This window comes from Athene cunicularia (genome assembly GCF_003259725.1).
Source record: "Athene cunicularia isolate RWA chromosome 2 unlocalized genomic scaffold, athCun1 chr2_part1, whole genome shotgun sequence".
Taxonomy (NCBI): Eukaryota; Metazoa; Chordata; class Aves; order Strigiformes; family Strigidae; genus Athene; species Athene cunicularia.
The window spans coordinates 27,724,253-27,738,337 of record NW_020799095.1 but is presented as its reverse complement, the minus strand read 5'-3'; the positions used below and the strand labels follow the sequence as shown (position 1 = coordinate 27,738,337).

At 36.2% G+C, this 14,085-nt stretch overlaps 2 protein-coding genes across 2 annotated transcripts in view; both read right to left on the bottom strand.

Moving 5' to 3' along the window:
• EFCAB1 (EF-hand calcium binding domain 1) overlaps positions 1–1,939 on the bottom strand; it is a 10,124-nt gene extending 8,185 nt beyond the window's left edge. The window contains exon 1 of the mRNA XM_026843226.1: positions 1,932–1,939. Within this exon, the coding sequence (XP_026699027.1) occupies positions 1,932–1,939 (8 nt within the window). The remainder of the gene's footprint in view (positions 1–1,931) is intronic.
• FAM133B (family with sequence similarity 133 member B) lies at positions 1,448–13,190 on the bottom strand. The gene is made up of 10 exons (XM_026843742.1): positions 13,076–13,190; positions 12,311–12,389; positions 9,976–10,050; positions 9,777–9,809; positions 9,303–9,371; positions 8,618–8,713; positions 7,377–7,424; positions 5,076–5,171; positions 4,280–4,324; positions 1,448–2,732 (listed from the first exon to the last, which is right to left on the bottom strand). The coding sequence occupies exons 1-10, from the start codon at positions 13,165–13,167 to the stop codon at positions 2,646–2,648; spliced, it is 720 nt and encodes a 239-aa protein (XP_026699543.1). The 5' UTR covers positions 13,168–13,190; the 3' UTR covers positions 1,448–2,645.
• Positions 13,191–14,085: the final 895 nt, after the last annotated feature.

The following is a 14,085-nucleotide window of genomic DNA, read 5'->3' as shown; positions in this document are numbered from 1 at the left end:
GGTCGCCGCTGCCCCGGCAACGCGGGCGGGGCGGCCCGGCGCTGCGACACTGCCGCTGGGTGACACTGCCGGGTCACGCCTAAACACACAGATCTAGGCGTAACAAAGAGAAACTTCATCATACATTAAAAAATAGCAGTTGTAGAAAAGAAAACAGCTGCATGTCCAACTTCTAAAAATGTTTCTGAAAAGCTGAAAATTAACGATTACATACATTTGTTCATCTGTCAGGAGACAGACATCTATTAAAGCACTTTTATTCCCACATTATTCATTTTCTATTTCATCACACTGCTAAAACGTGGACCATGCCTGTAGGTTGCCTGGTGCCACCCGAAACCCGCATCACCTGCTCACAAACAAATACAGAAAGAGGAAGGGTTGTGACAAGACTTCATTCTTCCTTCAGGAAAAAACAGAATGCAAGGGGAGTCACAACGGATTTGTTAATTGTACTGGATATTTGTTAATTAGAAATTGTATTGGAAATTTGTTAATCTGCATTGGAAACAGAAACGCTCCACGGTCAGTACTGAAGCAGCTTTGCTGCAAGCTGACAAAGCCCATGAGCCCCTTAAGCATCTACATTGCTCCCAAAGCGACAGCAGCATTGAAGCACACACTGCTGATCAGACAACTAAAATGACATACTAGCTTATCTATCTGGAAGACTGGGGCTTCGTTTCCGTTTTTATTTCCTTCTGTTGCAGGCAGTTGTGTAGAAGTCAACGAAGGTACCACACAGGGCAGAGCACTTATGCTACGGTTCATTACAAGTTCTTTTACCAAAACCACAACACCACAACTTCATAACCCCAACAAAACCAAACACAAACCCCAAACCAAAGCCCTGCTGTTCACTGCATCTTGCCTTTATTTTAACCTCACTGACAAAACAGTGTCTAGAATCAGTAACATCAAGCTCAACAGTATAAAATATCTGATTGATATATTCTTACTGCAGTTTAGAGGGACATTGCTGCAACTCAATGGTTATGTTCCCTGAGAACTTAACTTGAAAAGTCAGTTTCTCTGCAGAACAGCAATATAAAAATCACCTTTCTCCCCCAGTTTTTAGTTATGGTTTGCAGACTAAGGTCCTAAAGGTCTCAACATTCTTGGCAATACAATGTTTTAACATCTGTATGCAAGAGGTAAGTTCTAAATTAGCACCTGTGCAATGAAAAAAGGGGTGGATCTATAGTTGACCACTTGGGATAGATAAGCAGTTGTTAAAGGCTAACAGGAGGCCCAGCAATGGGTACTTCAATGGAAAATAAAATGAGAATTTCATGTAAAACCTAAAATTGAATGGTTGCTTGTGTCTTACTGTGTGCACATTTAATTTATAAAAAGTTTTTTTCAATTTCTAAAGCAACTAATTTGAAGTAAAACAGCTTTATGATTTGGGTCAACATTCTGTAGCCCTCAAGTACAAAAATATAAATACAAACTGTTTAAACAGTATCTTTAATGAGATTCTGGCAGTATTTTTTTTTTTTTTTATCTAACAAGACACATCACGTAACAGGTCTGCCACTAAACTTGCTTAGAGTAAAATCAGCTTCAATATGAAGCTGTTAAGGTATCAAAACCCTGCTTTTTACATGCTAAATATCTTCAGCAAGTGTGCACTTAAACACAGCAATGAACTTAACTATAACTAAATACATACATGAAACTCTGCATGTGGAACGTAATTAATAGAACTGGTTACAACAAACGATTACCTGCATTTTGTTAATTTAAAAATAGTACAAATCATGCAAAACAACTCTAAAGATAATGCAAAGAAAGCTACCAGTGTTTGCAAGAAGTGTTCAACTAAACCAAAAGTACATTAAACAAAATATGCATATTTACTAGCAAAGATCTATCGCTATTTCAAAGAAGCAGAGGTAAAATCTTCAGGTTTTGAATGACAGTCATACCGCAACATGTCATTGCTCTTGCTTAATGCAGAAGCACATGCTTAGAAGCCCAGAATTGCTTATTTAGAAAAAGTATGGTGACAATAGTTCTGGCTTCTCTAGAATCAGAGATGCTGCATGGCTTAAAAATAGCAGAGATTTGCAAGAACCAAAGGCAAAGGCACCCTATTCAGTTAGCCAAAATGGTAGCATTCCCTTTTTCATAAGCATGAAGACAGTAATGGGGCAGATGATAAACATTTCTACAAAGGCAGCATTTTAAATGTTATAATTAGTTTCCCATTTTGTAAATGCCATTAGCAGACACCAGTTTGTAACAGTTTATGTATAATATTAACCTGCAGGATGAACTTGGGATTTTATTTGTCCTGATTTACAAATAAAGACTATTACTAATGCTTTAAAAGACTACTTTTACTACCTAAGAAGTTATTTTCCAATATTTTACACCTCAGCTGGACTACCATCTCATACTGTTTCAAACATCTAACACTGCTTACTGGAATTTTAGAAAAGTTGTACCCCATGTATTAAGCAGCAGGCAATAACAATGGTCTTTCCCAGCACAGCTGCATTGGGCTGGCTACTGAAAGATTAGGAGTATTTCTAAAACACAGGAAAACTCATGCAGTTTGGTAAAGTTTGCTGTTATTTCACAGTTTAAGTTTCCTTTAGTCATTGCACTTCTGTTGATAGTCTTGGTTTTTTAAAACATTATTCTGAATCCGAATTTGAACCAGCCATCTTCTTTTTCTTCTTTTTACTGTGTTTCTTGTGCTTCTTTCTCTTTTTTGTTTTATCCTAAAAAAATAATAAAATTAAATGGAAGTTATTATATAATAAAATTGCCATCTATTATATTCTGCTCATGCAAAATGAGAACATGGAAAGGATATCTTTACAAAGACATTTCAAAAGAGATTTCTATAAAAGCCTAATGAGAAATCACAAAAAGAAGATTCATATTTTACCCAGTAATTTGCACTATTACAAGCAGTCTTCAATTTATCTCCATCATGGTCTGGCTATTTCACACCTCTCATCACTGTCATGATTACATTTCTAAACTTTTAAATGATTTTCAGTGCTTTATAGATTTCTGAGAAAGTAATATGGAAGTGCTTTGACAAGCAGTGACACCTTATGTGTGTGGAAATAACTAGGACCTTTATGTATTTTAAAGCCAGTGCTTCTATCTACTGTGCAAAATTAAATAGTTCAATTACACTTAGTAAAAGTCTCCAGCACTTGCACCTCATTTAAAATAAAACAATTATGATCTCAATTGTAAATGTGAATACACTCAATTAACCCTACTGTATTCAGTCCTCAAGTTACTATCTCTATCACTGCAATACAGAAGCTGAGAGATACAATCTTGTCTTTCTGCAAGCAGAATTCCTGAATACATGTAACATTGTATCAACAAAACAATCTTGGTATAAAAGCTTTGTTTTATACATATTACTTACACACACATTTCTAAGAAAAAACCCACAATCATTCACTACAAATTTTATGGCAAACAGCTTATAGGTTATGGAAATACGAGTTCCATGGAAAATGTGTATCGACACCCCTCTGCCACTGATACCCCTATGCTTGTATTTTTACGTGACTAATGTAAAACTTCCTTTCACCCTGACATCTAGACAACTGAAATGTCCAATTAGGAACACTGCTGCTGACAGGGGAGACAGAAAGATACACAGACATCCTGAGTGGGCATTTAGGGCCTCAAAATCACTACGCTCCTAAATGAGGAGCCTCAGATACACGTGATGAATCTGGGTTCTATATAAATCCCTGCTGAACCTTTCTCTCACTTTTATCAACATAAACAAATGAACAAAACTGAGAAAAGTAACAGGTTGTTGACAGCTTTTTATTTGGTTGGGGGAAGAATTATATTAGTGTAGATGTTTCAGCGATTATGTCCTATGGCCCTTTCCATGGTGTGGTAGAGGGGGCTTACCAAGGAAGGACTATACACAACACGACAAAGGAACAACACTAACGTCTGTATGGCAAACTGCTACCCTACCTGATACTATACAGAGATTAGTAGTTCCAGTAGGTTAAACTAGTAAATATATGCTACAGTAAGTGTTAAACTTATATAAATCATAAATATCTATATAGGTAAAACAGTGACTAATTCCTCCTTTAACTCAACAACCAAAAAAGTGACTACAGCAGGTAAATAGAAAAATTATTAATTTACATTCATGTGACAGTAGACTTTTGCTATAAAACATTTGTATTACTGAAACAGGTGAAATTGGAAATTAACCAAGTATGGAGTATTTATATCCTAAAACTACAGTATGAGTAAGAAGGATACTTGCTGTTTTCTCTTTTTCCTCGCTGTTTTTCTTCTTTTTTGCTTGCACCTAAAAAAAATTAAATAAATTGTAACAGGAAAGAAGCTTTGGAAATGCTCTTTTAAATAAAAGTTTGAGCTTTTATTGCATATAAATGAATGATGGCACAACAGTGGCAGAACATACTGAACAATAACCCGGGAAGAAATACTGATTATCTGTGCTATATTCTAGAATATGCATTATCCTATAAAATCCGATTTGGGAACACACTCTGCTTTTAATGCATAGCAGAACAAGAAACAGCAGAATTACAAAGGTAAAACTGATAAGCAGATGTGGCAAAAATTCTTAATGAAAAAAACGCAACACATTGAAACCTTCCCAAATGTTCTAATCCTACAAGAATACAAACTCTCAAAGTAGATATACACAAGGCTGAGAGTAAGATTGTTACATCCAAAGTTTTTTAGTTCACTGGAAAAGGAAGCCAAAAAATTTTAGCTATCTTGATATCTGCCAATCTATTCACAAACACCAGAGAAATCCTGCAAAGGACACCAGACCACTTAGCCTCATTTCATTGAGCTCTAAAATATCTATAAAAACTTGAAAATTTTCAAGGAAATGAATTCAAAATGACTTGTAGGTGATAGAGGTTGTACTGAACAGTTCTTACTAAAAGTTTAATAAAGAGAAAAATACAAACAATTTTGTATGTTGTAAGGCTGTACAGAGCAGAAGAATTTCAACAGTATATTAAATCTAAGCTAGTTGATTCATTCACTTATAACATCTGAAATTGATGTTTCACACTGACCTCCTCTGTCTGATCTGATTCCGATAAGGATTCCGATGATAAAGGTCCATCACCACGATCGGCTTTCTTCCTTTTCCTGGGGTGATTTTTACCTTCCTACACCAAGTAATAGATTTGTGAGTAAAATCAGGCCTTTTGAATTTTATAAAACTTCTGCTTAAAACTTGAATTATTTCTATGTTGTGAAGTATTTTTAAATATCGTTGACAATAAACTAATTACTTATCATCAAGAAATTACCCTACCAACTATTAAAATGCTTTTAGGGGAAACCATCTTTTTTTGTATATTCCCTTCTCTTGTTACCAAGATACAGTGGCCTTCTAAAAGTGAGAGGGATAATACTACAGCATAGTCACTTATTTTAAAGAATAACATTGATATGTTATAATGTTGTAAATAATGAAGCTGTAAGCATTTGAAGATAAAATGTTTCAACACTTTTAAATAATAATGAGTAAAAGAAGATCATAGAATCATAGAATGATTTGGGTTGGAAGGAACCTTAAAGATCATCTTGTTCCACCCCCCTGCCACAGGCAGGGACACCTCCCACTAGACCAGTTTGCTCAAAGCCCCGTCCAACCTGGCCTTGAACACTGCCAGGGAGGGGGCAGCCACAGCTTCTCTGGGCAACCTGTGCCAGTGTCTCACCACCCTCACAGTGAAGAATTTTTTCCTTACATCTAATCTAAATCTACCCTCTTTCAGTTTAAAGCCATTACCCCTTGTCCTATCACTACATGCCCTTGTAAAAAGTCTCTCCTCATCTTTCCTGCGGGCCCCCTTTATGTACTGGAAAGCTGCTGTAAGGTCTCCCTGGAGCCTTCTCTTCTCCAGGCTGAACAACCCCAACTCTTTCAGCCTGTCCTCATAAGGGAGGTGCTCCAGCCACTTGATCATCTTCATGGCCCTCCTCCGGGCTAGCTCCAACAGGTCCATGTGCTTCTTATTTCTCAGTATGTGCATACAAACTCTGCAGCATCAGCCTCTTGCTTTGTTGATGAAAGAAAAACCTCCTTGTGTATTCTGTCCCTGCCAGCTGCACTTCAATTCTTCATCTATAATCTCAGTATATCTAAAGGACAGTCTTTATTATTTTTAAAATTTTTAATGCTGCATGAGATTGCTTTGATGAGCTACTTCCCCACCCTTTGCTCTGGACCAGGCCAGGTGTTCCTAAAACTGAAGCTACTTTCTTCCATTCAATTTCTAAGACCAGAAACCAAAAAAAAAATCTTGCTAATAACCTTTTTCGCAAGGTGGGATCACACACCTCAGCTGTGCTATTAGAGGTACCTCAATTCTTTCACAAGAGTACTCTTGAAAAGTACACATGAGGCAGCCCATTGGAGACATCAAGGATCTTCAGGTAGAGGAAGACCTCTAGTCCCCAAATACCCTTCACTTTCAGAAGATGTGCAAAAGTAGCATTACAATAAGGGGCTATAGCAGACACTTGGTCTTTGAAGAGAAGCTACTCAAAAGGTTTGTGGGAAATAGAAACTTTGTGAAATGGAAGCAGGAGCAAGGGGGGGTGGGGGGTGGAACCAACACATTTGCCTCATGCAATGGAGAATTTGTACATCAAAGTCAACACTGTTGACTGCAGGGGTAGAGGCTGATGTGATGAGAGAGCTAACTGGTGGACCCTGAAAGCACTGTTAGCTTACACACAGGGTACAAATAACTAAAATTTAAGTCAATAAGATTATTTACATTAAACATAATGATGGAAGATGGTCCTCAGATGTGTGTACAAAATGGTGAGGTGGTGGGAAGGAGAGAGGGTTTTTCATGCTTAACGAAAAAACAGAATAAGGTAATTTTTCTTTGCAATTTTTCAAAGCTGTTGTAAGTACAAAATCTATAATTATGACTACATTTAGATAAATATATCCTCTGCTTGATGTTCCTTAATTTACAGCAACAAGCCAGTATCCTATCAGGCATGCCACTGAAATATCACCATACATATTTTTAGCTCAATGTGACTTCTCAAGATAAAGCCCAAAATACTAAAATGCAGCTGATCTACTATAGCAGATTAGATACTTTTTTCATTTACCTTCATAAGAAGAACAGATTCAGCAGTTTTTACTAGCAATTACTAAAACAGGAGCTGAACCCAACTAAAAGTCTACCTCAAAATTGGTGGTACTGAGTATCTTCTGACTGTGCAGTTTTGGACAAAAAATTTCCATAGGTGTAAACTGAGGCATTCAATATTTTTAGAAAGAGAGTGCTCTGTTATGTATGTAAAAAGCAGTTCTAATGTAAGTATTTCAAAAGTAAAAATACCTTTTCTTTTTCATAATCTTCCTTTGCCCTTTTCTTTTTTGTGCTGTCCTAAATAGAAAGAAAAACATAAACCATAACAAAATTATTTCAGGAAAAAGGCAGAACTCCCAAAAGCAGTCTGACCCATTGTCTTTTTCAGTCTACTGAAGGTTGTTCTTCAGTGTAGCTCTTTCTAACTTGCAGTTAATAGGAAAATTATGAAAAAGCCGTAATTTTGATGCAGCTGCTGACTTTCTGAACCAGCAGTGTGAGAACGTGTACATGGAATAGAGTACTTACAGTACATGTACCAAACCTCTGGAAAGGATACAGCTACAGCTACTGTAACCACAAATATATATATAAAATATAACAGTCTGGAGTCTTTATTCTCTATCCATGCCCACCTCCATAGATCAGGCAGGGGTTAAGCACATATTTCCATGGAGTTTTCTGCCTTCCAATTTCAGCAGCAAGGGGGGCAAAGTTTTCAAACTCCCATTAGCACAAATTTTAGTAGGTGTATACAACCAGTGATTCATCACAATTTATACCACACTGAATTAGGTATTCCAGTGAAATCCTGTGATAAAGGCTACACACAGAATCTTAACAACTCGGTGTATTATTAATATTTAGGCAAGAAGTAGTTACTATCCACTATAACACAGAAAAACGCTAACATAACAGAACAAATTGCCTCATATATCTTTTCCACTTTTCTGTTCATTCAGTAAGACCGTGTACCTACATTGCTCTACTTTCAGAAAAAGTGAAAGACACCCTCAGTTTATTAAGCATTTCTCCAAAAGCAAACTACTCAGTTTACAGATATTTAGAAAGGCAATATTCTGGTCACTGATATCCTGCAATACCTGTATTTTCACAGCCAGTGTTCAATAGCATGTTCACAAGAATTTCACAGACCATTTTATTTTTTTAGGTGTTAACATAGTATTAAAACTAAACATTTGAGCAGCACAAAAGCTGCATATGTTTGAAATCAGAAAAATAGCTGAAAATTGCTGGAATAAAGCATGTTTATTTTCTAAAGATCAAATAATTTCTGCCAGATATTGTGGCTAATGGAAGTAGATTCCTGTTTGCATCTGGAAGATACAAGCATGGCTCAGATGCAGTAAGAATGCACGGCTTTAAATTTGGAAGACAAAATAATATTGACAAGCTACAATTCTTAATGTTTATGTCTTTATAACACTGATCAAGAAAACTTGCCAAGGATAACATATCTACATATTTACCTTACTATCTGACTCGGATTCAGAAGATGAGCTTGCTGAAGATTTCCGTGAGGAGCGATACTTCTTTTTCCTTCTTTTCTTCCCTTGCTTTTTATCCTATCCACAAATATTGTAGGAAAAAAAAAAAAGAGAAAAACAACCCTGAATTTATTCTCACTCAAACGAAAGACATTAAATATAAAGAATAGGAAACACCAAATTCCTACATGTTATCATGTTCTCTTGAGGAATAAAGTACACTACAATTGATTCCTTTAGTGGAGGAACTCTTCTGCATTGAAAAAATGTAAACTGGTGAAAAATCCAAGTTCTCTAGATTCTGTTTAGTATTTACATGTGTGCTGTAGAATCTGATTATCTGTAACAAAGATTTTTGCCAAAAAGTAAAAATGGTATGTTTGCATTTTTATGATTAGATGGGGGATTCTACTGAAAAGCATACAATTCAATGTTAAAACAGAAAAAGATCCAGTTTACTAGCTGGCTGCTCAAAATTTAGAGTGTTCATCAAGAAATTCTTCAATACATACTTAACATTCACAGCTTTATGTACCAAATGCATAAAAATTGAGTAGTTTTATGCAAACCAAGCCCTCAAACAACATTCTCAAAATATATTACCAAAATCTGTGTCAAATAAGCGTCATGAACAAAACACGTTCGATTCTAGTAAGTTAGTTCTTACCTCATCTTCTGAATCAGATGAACTGCTGGAAGAATCAGAGCTTGATGAAGAAGAGGAAGATGAAGACAACTTGACCAAACACAACAAAAAGTGAAGCTTGTGAGATGCAGCATTTTTGTCTGGCAAACAGTCAAAAGAGCATCCCAACACTCCCTTTAAAATGTCTTATTTCAGAAAGTATTATCAATGGAATTTTATTTCCAAGAAGCTGGTCTACACAGAGTTTCTTAAATAAAACTGTAAAAAGTAACTTTAACATTTTCATTTAATAATATCTATTTAATGCTCTTCCCCTCCCTTTAAGCAGAAGTAAAATTCTCCTTGTACAGAATGTATGCCACCCCTCTCAAATAAAAATCAGTTAACAACTAAATCCAATATTATAGCTACACTCTCACTTTCCAAGAGAACTTAAATGCCAAATAGGAACACCCCCAAAGCAAAAAAGCACAGAAGACTGAAAATTTTGCTCACCCTATTAGATTTCTTCTTTTCCTTTTTCTTTTTCTTAAAAATAGAATAAAACAAATGTTACTCTGGCATCACGTTCTTTCGCTGTGCATTTAGGTTTATGCACTTTGATTTTGGCTTTTAAAATGTATTTATGGCATTCTGTATCGGCAGCATTGATGATAAATCCAACACAGACTGTATGAAATTGAAAATAACTTACCTCTTTCTTTTTGGAGGAACTCTCGTTTCCACCCAGTAATTTCTCCCTGTGTTTTTCCAGTTCCTTCTTCCAATTCTGAAAACAAAACCAAACAGAAACAGTGACCTGAGCATCATTTCCAAACGGCTTCTTTTAAGAGACCTTTTTTGAAATCCTGCCCCCTACCTGACATTACAGTTTTCACAGAACCCACAGAAAATAAACAACATATAATGTTAACCAAGGCTATAATGCATTTGATTTTACAGAAGATTAATATTCACCGAAATACCATGTTAGTTCACACCTTGATGTTCAAGGTATTTGGATCTCAGAGACTGTAATTTATCCCGAAGGTCATCAATTATGGTATTTTTGCTTTTGTATCACAGTATTCTTGCCACAGCACTTTAGAAAGCCAGGGCACCCTACCAGGAAAATTGCTATGTTGTCTTAGTTTTAAAATCACCTGAGAAGAAAATTAAAGACAAATTCTTCTGGCTCTTCTTCAGTGTATGGATGTCTGTTCTGGGCCTTGTCAGTGTCAAGAACGATTAGATTACATTATTATACACACCTTTATAGAAATGCTCTTATTTTTGTTAGGCCAAGCACACCACATGGATAAAAGTTTCCCCTCATTCCTCCTTTTCAATCCCTCACAGGGTCTCTAGTCTGCCTAAAATCCGCCCTTCAAGGAAAGCTCTGAAACATCCAACCCGCCCCCATCAGACAGAGAGGCTGCTAAGCTTCAATCTGCACTATTCCCGCTTCCCACGCCAGACACATCACGCGCTCCCTTTCTTATTACTGCTATTCCGATCCTCCCTTTCCTCACAATGAAACTGTACTGGTATCATATTGGGAAAGCAATGATAATCTGCATATCGTGCTGAAGGGACAGAAGTACCAGGAATTAAGTAAGATTATACCTGTGTGACGAAGTATGATAACACAGATCCCCAAGTCAGCACACTGTGAATTAGCTGAACACTGCTGCCGAGAGACACGGCAGATTAGCCAGCATATAGTGCTGTGTATAACGTGCTTCCATGGGCTAAGGCAGCAGTACTGCAGTGGGTTGTGTACTTTGATATATCAGCTACCCAGAGCTACCTGAGAGATTAACAACAGCCTGTGCTTTATTAGGCAGGCGTTCTCTTAAAATTATTTTAAGACTGTGTTAGTCTAATGTTTTAAATAAAAAAGCACAACATCTGTCAGTAAAATAGGAGAGATAGCATCTCATTCAGAAACTTGTAATCTTTTCAACAGTTTAGAGATTAGTTCTTAGGAGCTTTAGGAAGAACTCATTTCACGATTCCATGCATCCCCTCCTACCCTTCTGCCATACTGAAAGGCTGTTATCTTGTATCCATGACAGTTCCAATTATTTCACAATGAAGCAAAGATAAAAGCAGGAAAGGAACATGATAAAATACTAAACCAAACTTACCAAGCTAAAACTCACAGAGTGCAGAAAACTGATCCTCTCAGGATAGCACAGTGTGTGTGACCCTCCAAATACTGGTAAAACTTTTTAGGCAAAATGGTATAGCAAAAGTACCATGGGTACTATGCCCTTCCAGAAACAAAGGGGGAGCATAAACTGCTTCAACCAGAAACACACACAACGATGAAGACTACTATTTGAAGCTTATCGCAAGATACCAGAACCCAAGAAGGAACAGGCACAGTTAAATTCATTATATACTAATTTCTTCCTATGTATGCAACAGCAGTTATATGTGAAACCTTCTTACACTGTCCTGATCTCCAATGGGCATGGAACACAAGCATCAGAGCAGCTGCATTTAAAGTAGGGAACTAGTATGGAATGCAGTCAGCTTCAAATGAGAGAGAAAGAAGTGCTTCCTAGTCCTATCTGTGTATTGAAGGCCATTTTTTTGTGCCTTCTCCCATATTAATACTATGTGTACTTTCTCTGCCAAAGATGTCCGTTTCCAGTAATACACATCTTTCCAATGTATCTGGATTGTGGGACCTTAAACAAGTGAAGATTACCAAAACAGACTTCGTTTTTCATACCAGAAAATGTACAAGTTTAATTTATTTAAATAAACACATGTGTTTGTATAGCTATATTTACATTTATGAAAAGTTCAAGCTTTATTCAGCAGCAATTTTGAAAACTTTTTAGATAGTGTTTCTCTGAACTGAGAATAGCTCTTCATCAAGTGGTAACCTTAATTTCTGATACAAATGAAACAAAACATTTACTCATTAAAAGCTTGAGTGAAGTAAAATCATATGGGTACTTGGTGCCATTAATGATAATGGCAGAAAAGTAGCATATAAGATAATCAAGTATTAACAAGCTAATAACACTACCCACCTCGTTCATCTTTTCTTCAAACTCAGCCAAAGCCCTGGATCCTTTCTTTTTCTTTTCTAGTTGCTCTTTCACTTCTTCCCTGCATAAAAAGGATGATAGATCACAATTTTCACAGCTAAAATACCTTATTCAGCGTCTAACTTTTTATAGGGTTTTTTGAAGTTTAGCTTTGGTTGAACTTCCAACAGAAAGAAGAATGAAAACATATGAGATGTTATACATATTAGAGTTAGGTTACCATAAGTATGGTAGCTAAATTCCTCTGAAAGATCTAAAGCTAACTTTGCAATTAGGTAAATCGTTCTCTAATGCCTTATGAGAGGAGGCAAAATGGACTGAATGTAAACTGATAAAATCTCAAAGTGTTGATTTTATTGGGTAGGGTAAACTGTGTTCTAAGAATATACCAGCAAAATTATTTTCTAGAGATAGCTTTTTAAAAAAAATAACTATATCTGCAGGCTTTAGGTATTAGGATTTTTGAAAGAGGTAAAATGATCAACATTCTCCTCTTCTGAGATACAATTGCCAAAATACTTAAAGACAAATGAGACACATTCCAAAATGAAATACTATTGTTTTTAAAAGAGGACACTGAATACATATTTAGAAAAGAGTAACTGGGCCAGTGCCAGAAACAAGGAATCTTTCAAAATATATTACTGGGTATTCTGGGGAGAAGTTAGGTACCAGTGTCATCTCAGCAAGAGGGAACAAATCTTTTACTCAAAGGGTCAGAAGGGCAGACAACTATTGCCAACTTACCATGTTGGTCTTGGCCTGTTCAAGTAGTCTTGTATTGTTGGTCCTGAATTTTGGGCAGGACCTCGTGCTCTGGCCATAGCTATGGGATTCATATAAGCCTTGAATATGAAACAAAGAAAAGTAATATAAAATTAATCACCTGCACCGATACCAAAATCTGTCCTTTTGTTTTTTTTCACAGAAACTTTTTCTCACTAGCTGAAAAAAAATTCTGGCTTATTTCTAAACATATAAAATATTTAACATAACTAAGTTGATTGGCAGAAACACTCAGGTAAGTGCTTTCAATTTTGAGTTATACTGGGGCAGAAAGAACTCATCCACAAAGAGATCATGTTCCTTACAATAATTTCTCCTCCCTGAGCAAGGATTTTGCAAATGGAGTACAGTATCAAGACTGCTGAAATATTCTTCATTGGGACATGGAAAATGTAACTAAATTTCAGCTCTTACTCTCTGGGACAACATATCTTATGCCTTTACAATTCTGTGGAAAATTGATGATAGAAGATTCAACAAATCCTGCATAAAGTTTCTTGCTGTAATACAAAAAAAAGCAAGTGCTGGTGCTCTGCTACAATTATGCATGTATGGAAATTCTGTGATTTAGGGCTATTTTAAAGAGGGAACCCCCCCCAAACCAAGATCCCCATTGTTATGAGGTATTCCATATTTCAAATCCATGCATCCTCTTCATATTCACTCTAAAAATGTAATAGGTTATATAAGATTAATTAAAAACTTAGAACCCATAATTCACCTCAGCAATGAATGGAAAAACTCTAATCTAGCAAACAATTATTCAATTTTTTTGTTATGCTGTTAATATTTCGCTCATGCAAAAAGAAGGTACATATCCCACCTTATCTCATGAGCTTTTATCACTACGCCATCCCAACACTTCACTGTTCTTACTGTCCACAGTTTTTGGAGATGAGGAAAAAAATTAAAATAGTCAAAACAATGACTAGCTTTGGTTGCCTAATCTGAGATAATTTTTTTTAAGAGTA

Coding starts and splice junctions, on each gene's coding strand:
- FAM133B (XM_026843742.1), bottom strand. CDS start 13,167: ATGAATCCCATAGCTATGGCCAGAGCACGAGGTCCTGCCCAAAATTCA. Junction 9,810..9,975: donor GTTCCTCCAAAAAGAAAGAG/GTAAGTTATTTT, acceptor TCTATTTTTAAG/AAAAAGAAAAAGGAAAAGAA. Junction 2,733..4,279: donor GCGAGGAAAAAGAGAAAACA/GCAAGTATCCTT, acceptor TTATTTTTTTAG/GATAAAACAAAAAAGAGAAA.